Genomic DNA, 9,117 nt, shown 5'->3' with positions numbered 1-9,117 from the left:
GAGATAGATGTGGAGGCAGAGAAAAAGAAAAAGAGAGGGAGGGTGTGTGGTAGGGGTTAGACGGGGAGAGGTGTGTGTGGACAAATAATATGTATGACCAACGTGTGTGAGAGTCCAGTATAGGAATCACACATTGATCCGAAAACATACTGAATGGTACTTGACAATGTGTGTGTGTGTGTGTGTGTGTGTGTGTGTGTGTGTGTGTGTGTGTGTGTGTGTGTGTGTGTGCGTGAGAGAGAGAGAGAGAGAGAGGGGGGGGCATGCCAGGGACTGTGTGTGTGTTTGTCGATTTTTCTTTTTGTCTGTCTCTTCCCACCTCACCCACGCCAGCCTCCATGAATATCCCTGAGTCATGTGGTCGTAATAATAGTAAAGATAAAATTTAAAGTAAAAAAAGTAATCAAGTTCATATCTCTACAAAAGCTTTGGGCGCTTTACATTAAAACTAAAGTTACAAATCATGACAATACAACACTGGCCTTTGGTACTTACTGGCCTTTGGTACGGCCCTATGTGCCCTTACTGCCCTCTGTGCCCTCGGGCATGTAGGGCATCAACGAAGAATCGCCACCCTTGTCTGTTTTGGGCCAGTCCCTGAACGATACCCCAGGTATGTTTCTTTGGTGTACAGCCCTTTCGTTTTCCCCGTGCTAGACTTCTTACGGCTACAACAGGGTAGGTTTTCAGCCAGGGCGTTGATTTTGAAGGTTTGTGACCCACCCGTACCCGCCAGTCTGCTGACTATCTGCTAACACTGTTTACACAGCACCACGAGAGACAAATTTCGTTCAATCTGAGAAAATGGTCCAGCAGTCGAAGCAAAAAAAACAAAAAACAAAAACAACAACCCAAAACAAACAAACAAAAAACAACACGCAAACAAACAAACAAACAACAAAACCAAAACAAACAAACAAAAAAAACAACCCCCCCTCCCCCCCAGGCCCCCCCCCCACCCCCCCTCACCTTTCCTATAATTATTTTCTTACTCCTTCGCGCTTCTATGCTGAATGAAACACACGAAGGAAATGGTTCTTTTAACCCTTTGACTACTGTTGACGAGTATTCTCATCACTGAAGGCTATCACCTCAATATGATAAAACTAAGCTTTCTCATTTGATTGCATTTCTTTTGTTAAGACCTTTAATTATCTGCCGATAATCATAATGTCCGTGATGGTCTGGGTTCGAATCCCACTTTCGCCCTTTTTCCCAAATGTGACTGGAAAATTAAACTGAGTGTCTAGTCAATCGGATGAGGCGATAAAGCTAGGTCCGGTGTGCAGCACACACTTGGTGCACTGAAAAAGAACCCATGGCAACGTAAGTGTTTTCCTCTGGCAAAAATTCCCCATAAGAAAATCCACTCTGATAGGTACAAGGTACGCAAATATTCCATTCATGCACTCAAGGCGTTGGGTTATGCTGCTGGTCAGGCATCTGCCTAGCAGATGTGGTGTAGCGTATATGGATTTGTCCGAACGCATTGACGCCTGACTAAGAAATTGAAACTGAAACTGTTCACAAAATAAATCACACCCGTTAAAAGTACATAAAAACTAGTGATTGCACTTGAGATTCATGCCACATTGTGATCTCATTTGACCATGCTTCGGCACTCAAAGGGTTAATGTTACAGTTTCCCTCTCGGCTTGTTTTACCCTCTGTTATGTACAGACATGTGTCAATATAGATGTTACAGAGCATGCACTTAGCGCACGTAAAAGAACCCACGGCAACAAAAGGGTTGTTCCTGGCAAAATTCTGTAGAAAAATCCACTTCCATAGGGAAAACAAATAAAACTGCACGCAGAAAAAAAAAAAAAAAAAAAGGGGGGGGGGGGGGGGGGCGCTGTAGTGCCTCCCTGGAGAGAGCAGCCCGAATTTCACACAGAGAAATCTGTTGTGATAAAAGAAATGCAAATACAAATGCTCATGTTGATTTTTCACACAAACCTAGGGTAGGGTCTCAAGGCCTGTCCAGCGTGTTGGCTGTATGCGAAAGGCAGGCAACTGCAACTGCTCTTTCTTTCCTGTTTTCCAAGCAGATATGGTTTAGTCCTTGACACCTCCTTGGAACTGAAACTGAAATTGCAACTGATGCAGATTACGAGGAGAATCTTCTGTACTGGGTGGACGCCCGCAAAGAAACGATCAGCTGTGCCGGCTTTGACGGTCAGTACCGTGAGCTGGTCCTGGATTCACGGAACATGGTCACCCACCCTGTCTCTCTGGCCGTCTTCAGGGTAGGTCTACGCATATTTATGTTTGGGAGGAAGGGGGGCGTGGTGTGGGTGTTGGTGTGGGTGGGTGGGTGGGGGTGCGTGCACGTGTGTGTCTGTGTGTGTTTGTGTCTGTGTGTGTTTGTGCGTCTGTGTGTATGGATATTGATAATGTACAAATGATTTTCTGTGATCTAATTATTGATTTTTCCCGATGAGAAATTGGTAAAGCAGCTTTCGTATTTTGTGGAAACTAGTTTATCAATTTTATCATCTGTCGCTTGTGCTGGACCTGAGTGTGAATCGATTTTTTTTCGAACAGAAAAGACAATCAGGCATGGATGGGAGTGACACAGATCAGTATAGGAAGAACGGAAAACAACTTAATAAATTATGCAGCATGACGTCTCAAGCAGCTGGCCGGCTGATTTGTCGTCACATTCTGATCAATAGTGAAGCACTTTGTCGTGTGAGTGGCCGGTTTAGGACATGTTCGATAACATGGTGGAAAAACAGATGCTTATATAATAATGATAAAACATACAGGTCTACCAAGACCCAAACCCTGAACAACTTGACCTGAAGGGTTTTTTGTCAATAGGTAGTTCGTATGTTGTGTCTTATGAATATATTGTGTCTTACAAAAAAGAAAAATTGAAAGACTGTGATTCCCGTGTGTTGTTTTTTGTGTTTTACACCACATATTAACGTCTCTTTGGGGATTATAGTACAGTATTCTGTATTCTTTAACTCCATTTCAAATGGTCACTTTGCGGCGGATTTGCGAAATTGGCCACGGAAAAAAAGACAAAAGCATGTTGATAACACTCAGTGGGAACGGTTGTGTAGAACTGACAGCTAAGAGTCTCCCAAAAAACAGAAAGTATGACTGCTGTCATGGCGGGAGTAAAAACGGTCATACATGCAAAAGTCCACTCGTGCACACGATTTAATATAAGTGGGATTCGCAGGCCACGAACGAAGAAGAAGACAAAGAAGAAGAAAAAGACAGCAAAGAACATGAAGGGTGTACCATAGATAAGGCTCTTTGACAGACAGTAGCGACTGAAGAACGGTTTGGCAGACACTGGCCAAACTGTGGGGTTCAGCTTCTAAAGCAGTGGTGAACCAGACCAGACAGATGATGCCACCAGTAATGGGGTTTAGGGGTGGGCCGAACGCAGACACACCGGTACGTAAACAGTGTTCTCTTCTCAAGCGGTGATGTTTGTTACCCAGGTAATGGAAATCAAGATCGACATGTTTCACTTGCTGTGTTGTTGTTGTTGTTGTTGCTGTTGCTATTGTTGTTGTTCTGTGCAAACACACTAGCTGAGTGTTAAAAACAAAAAGCTAAGCACATCACGAGATTGACTCAGTTGAGTTTTGTTTTAACCCTGTCCTTACCCTCACCACCACTACTGTACACTTAACCATTTTAACCAAATATGCATTTGTAGGTCTATATAATTATATATACATATCTCTGTGTGTGTGTGTGTGCGCGCGCGCGCATGACTGTGCCTGCGCGTGATTTTGTGTGTGTGTGTGTGTGTGTGTGTGTGTGTGTGTGTGTGTGTGTGTGTGTGTGTGTGCATGTTTGTGTGTGTGTGTGTGTGTGTGTGTGTGTGTGTGTGTTCTTCATTGATTTTACGTTTTTCACAAAGAGTGACATTAGGTTGTGTGTGTGTGTGTGTGTGTGTGTGTGTGTGTGTGTGTACGTATGCGCGCGATGTGTGTGTGTGTGTGTGTGTGTGTGTGTGTGTGTGTGTGTGCGTATGCGCGCGATGTGTGTGTGTGTGTGTGTGTGTGTGTGTGTGTGTGTGTGTGTGTGTGTGTGACGGGGGCAGGGCCTGTTGGTGTGGCTTGAGAGTGGGTGGACGAAGAACACGCTGTACCAGTTCAACCTGACCTCGGCCAGCGCCAAGGCCAAGGAGTTCGGGCCGCCCTCAGTCGACGCCATGGACGTCGCCTTCTTCCACCCTGCCCGGCAGTTCCCCTGTGAGACTGACTGTCTGTCTGTCTGTCCCTCTCTCTCTCTCTCTCTCTCTTGAATGTCATGTATGTTTTTCTATAACCTTTTGTTATCTTGTGAACATTCTGATTTTATTTCTCTTTGCCCTGAGGGTTGGATGTAAAAAAAAAAAAAAAGCAAAAAAAAAAGCATATACATGCTTATTCCACTTCCCTCATTAAAAAAGATTCGTTCGTTCGTTCTCTCTTCTCTTCTCTCTCTCTCTCTCTCTCTCTCTCTCTCTCTCTCTCTCTCTCTCTCTCTCTCTCTCGTTAAAAGCATCTTCAAAGTACCTAATAAGTTGTATCTGAAATAGAAACGTATTGTAAGAGAAAGAGAGATGGAGAAAGAGAAAGATGGAGAGGGAGTGAGAGATTCAAGATTCAAGATTCAAGATGTTTTAATTGTATAGGCCTTGGGCCTTTACATGTGGAGCGAACAATGCGTAAAAAGAATTATTTTTAAACTAATTCCGCTTCCTTATGTCTAGAGCTTTGTGCACAAGGTTAGCAGCATTCATCACGTTGTTTTGTTTTCTGCAGCCGTCAGTAACGCAAATTTGAACATACATGGACAACTGTGATAATGAACAGGAATAAAGTCATTCCTGGGTTCAATTTATTTTAGACGTTATCGTTTGTTTATTTATAGTCTGTTCATCTAAGATGATGCCATTAGACTGAAAATAAATGATATTACTATTATCATTATTTGGATTATTATCATTTCTATCATAATGATGATTGTTATTATTAATTAGAAATCGACATTTCTGTATATTCGAATGAAAAGGGGGGGGGGCGGTTGAGGTGGAGGGGAGGGGGGGGCAATGGGGAGGGGACTAAGTATTTTAGACATTTAAGCAAAAAATGCACACACACACACACACACACACACACACAGAGACAGACAGACAGACAGATAGGGAGACAGAGACAGACAGACAGACAGACAGATAGGGAGACAGAGACAGACAGACAGACAGACAGACAAGCAGTGAGGGAGACAGAAAAAGAGAGAAAGAGAGACAGACAAGACAGACAGACAGAGTCAGCGAAAGAGAGCGCAACAAAAGAGAATAAAATTAATAACCTGATACACAGAAACTGGACCCTCTGCTTGATAACCCGCAAACTTCTTTCTCTGCCACTTCTGAAATTCCATAGATCCCTCGGCCTGCGGTGTGAACAACGGCGGCTGCAGTGACCTGTGTCTGCCGGACATCAACGGCACGGTCACCTGTGTCTGCAGGGATGGCTACCTGCCCCACCCGACCCAGCCCACCCGCTGCCTGCCGGGTAGGTATACCACACCTCACTTCACACTGACCCCATACTGCTGGAGTGAGTGGTGTCCGTAGTATAGTGGCAGGTGCCGTGCGCCCTCGGACTGAGGAGCGAGCTTCCCATGTTTCCAGTCCCATGTACAAACCGTAGGTTTTTAACCCTCATCCCTCACCCCACCCTCCACTTCACTTTCAGTGGTGGTCTGGGGGTTATTCATCGGGATGAGACGATTATTGGGACGAGACGGTCATTAGTGATCATCACTGATCATCATTGGGATGAGACGATCATCATTGATCATCATTGGGATGAGACGATCATCATTGATCATCATTGGGATGAGACGATCATCATTGATCATCATCGGGATGAGACGATCACTGGGATGAGACGGTCATCATTGATCATCACTGATCATCATTGGGATGAGATGATCATTGGGATGAGACGATCATCACTGGGATGAGACGATCATCATTGATCATCATTGAGATGAGACGATCATCATTGATCATCATTGGGATGAGACGATCATCATTGATCATCATTGAGATGAGACGATCATCACTGATCATCATTGAGATGAGACGATCATCATTGATCATCATTGAGATGAGACGATCATCATTGATCATCATTGAGATGAGACGATCATCACTGATCATCATTGAGATGAGACGATCATCATTGATCATCATTGAGATGAGACGATCATCACTGATCATCATTGGGATGAGATGATCATTGGGGTCAGACGATTATCATTGATCATCATTGGGATGAGACGGTCATCATTGGGATGAGACGATCATCATTGATCATCATTGGGGTCAGACGATCATCATTGATCATCATTGAGATGAAACGATCATCATTGATCATCATTGGAATGAGACGATCATCATTGGGATGAGACGATCATCATTGATCATCAGTGATCGTCATTGGAATGAGACGATCATCATTGGGATGAGACGATCATCTTTGATCATCATTGGGATGAGACGATCATCAGTGATCGTCATTGGGATGAGACGATCATCTTTGATCATCATTGTTGAGATGAGACGATCATCATTGATCATCACTGGGATGAGATGATCATCATTGATCATCATTGGGATGAGACGATCATTATTAATCATCATTATGATGAGACGATCATCATTGGGATTAGACGATCATCATTGGGATCAGACTATTTCAAATAGGTGTGTAATCATGAAACTGTATTACCAGGTTTCTTTGCAAATGCTGTTATGGTTGACCGCTGAAAAATGCATATAAGCATTTCAAAAAGAAAAGCTTTCCCCCTATCAAATCCTGTTTTAATCAAGACAAAAGATCACTGTGAAGCACTGCTGATTTGTCAACAAGTTCCATCGTGTGTTAAAGTATTCAAATGAATTATGTGTTTGTTCTTATGAACCTACATGTGCGTGCTTGTGAGCGTACATGGGCGCACGTGTGCGCTTTTGTTGTTTATGTAGGTACTTGCCACAGAGCATGTGTATTACATTGTGAGTTGCATGAAAGTGTGTGTGCGAGTACAAATGTGTGAATAAACTTATCACATGCGTGTCTCTGTGCGCTCAGAAAACATGGAAGTGGAAGAGACCACCATCCCAGAAGAGACCACCACCACGGAAGAGACGACCGCCAGCACCACAGACACCACGACAGCTGTTCCCACCACTGAGCACCCCTCCACCTCCCCTCTGCCCCCAGCCACCACCACCCCTCAGTCTCCAGTCTCTGACAGGACCACCAACAAGGGGAACATGTTCTACATGCTGCTCATGGGCTTCCGAGCGGAATCCGAGAGCAAAGCCATCAGTATGTTTGAGATGTTGAAGAACACGGCCAAGAATGCCACCAGCGATAACCTTGCTGTGCTTCAAGTGGCCTAGAGGACATTATAACATTTCCAACCACGATACTGATACTAATTCATCTAAGGAATGAAACAGCGGCATAGCAGTGCCTTAAATTTCCTTCGAGAAATTGATTCTGAACTTTTGCAGTGCCTCGTGTGGCCGACACGGAGGTTTTCAATCTCGACACTGCTGTGGTTGGAAAATATTTGTAGATATCCTAGTTTCTCATATGTAACCCACAATGTTTAGATGTTCCTGTTTTTATAAATGTTGTTCTTTGGATTGCTCAAAGATGTGAATTAAATGCGTATTGGAATGGCGAAACCACAATAACATGTAAAAACTGATGCCATCACTCAGATGTTCACATCTTTGAATATAATATTTCATCTCGGTGTACATTGTGCTTGTAATTTGTATGTGTATATACTGCAATTCATAGAATAACTATGTGCCCCATAAATGTCCATTTAGCATTCAAGTATTAGCAGCATCAGCAACCAATAGTAAGTCATTGTAGGAGTGGGAATAGGCGTAGGAGTTGTGGTATATTGCTGTAGTTCTTGCTGCTGCATTTGTTTGAAAGATGTTTAAACTACACTTGTGTTCTGCCTTGCCAACATTTCTTCTTCTTTTTCTAAGTAAGTCTTTTGTTGTTGGATTTTTTTCTAGAAAAGAAGAATGTTGGTTTGAATGACTTTGTCGGTATTACAATCCACAGTTCCACGGATGATTAAAGCAGAGCATCTTTAATATATAAGGTCATAGTCTTCATAATTCTATTTTCCACTTGATGTCCATCTCTAGAAGACTTTTGGAACATTCATTGATGTTTTGAACTACAAGGAAAAAGTTCAAAAGTTCTCTGAACTGTGTGTTTGTGTCCGTGTGTACGCGCGCGTGTGAGTGAGTGAGTGTGTGTGTGTGTGTGTGTGTGTGTGTGTGTGTGTGTGACTGCGTGCATGCGTGCTTGCGTGTGTGATACAGATAGAGAGAGAGAGAGAGAGAGAGGTAAAGTGTTTTAATGATGTAAGCCAAAAATGCATCTCACGACGTGAAAGCGCGTCTCCGCTAAACACATAATTTTTGTATTCGCTATTCGTTCCCGTCATTCGCTCATATCAGTCACATTCCAAAGGATACAAAACCAAGAGGCATTTGAAACTGAATATAAACAAACATACCACAATATACGGACATTGATTTTTACCTCCCAAATCACTAGACCTCGTGGTGGTCTGGGTGCTAGTCTTTCGGATCAAACTATAATCCTAGTTCCCGTGCACAGCATGCACCTAGCGCACGTAAAAGAAACACAACATGGCAACAAAAGGACTGACCCCGGCAAAATTCTGTAGACCAATCCACCTTGATAACAAAACAGATAAGCTTACATTCGCAGACAGAAAACACACACACACACACACACACACACACACACACACACACACACACACACACACACACACACACACACACAAAAGAAGAAGAAAATCGGTAGTGCTGCTCCGTGGCTGCGCGCTTTCACACAGAGAAATCCGTTGTGACCGTTGTAACAAATAACACAATACAATACAATACAATACAATACAATACAATACAATACAATACAATACAAGTTTGTCAAGTGTAATGGGAAATACAAGTTGCTGTGTACAATGATCTTGAATACAGATGTGAAAAATGCTGTCTTTTTTTTTTTTTTTTTTAATACA

The 9,117-nt window shown here is 43.1% G+C and overlaps 1 protein-coding gene across 1 annotated transcript in view; it reads left to right on the top strand.

Moving 5' to 3' along the window:
• Positions 1 to 8,265, top strand: part of LOC143285488 (uncharacterized) — a 20,552-nt gene extending 12,287 nt beyond the window's left edge. The window contains exons 7-10 of the mRNA XM_076592816.1: positions 2,110 to 2,249; positions 4,076 to 4,226; positions 5,406 to 5,537; positions 7,122 to 8,265. Of these exons, the coding sequence (XP_076448931.1) occupies positions 2,110 to 2,249; positions 4,076 to 4,226; positions 5,406 to 5,537; positions 7,122 to 7,435 (737 nt within the window). The 3' untranslated portion in view covers positions 7,436 to 8,265. The remainder of the gene's footprint in view (positions 1 to 2,109; positions 2,250 to 4,075; positions 4,227 to 5,405; positions 5,538 to 7,121) is intronic.
• Positions 8,266 to 9,117: the final 852 nt, after the last annotated feature.

This window comes from Babylonia areolata, chromosome 1 (assembly GCF_041734735.1).
Source record: "Babylonia areolata isolate BAREFJ2019XMU chromosome 1, ASM4173473v1, whole genome shotgun sequence".
In the NCBI taxonomy this organism is placed as follows: Eukaryota; Metazoa; Mollusca; class Gastropoda; order Neogastropoda; family Buccinidae; genus Babylonia; species Babylonia areolata.
The sequence above is the reverse complement of the archived record's forward strand: the minus strand, read 5'-3'. Positions and strand labels throughout refer to the sequence as shown.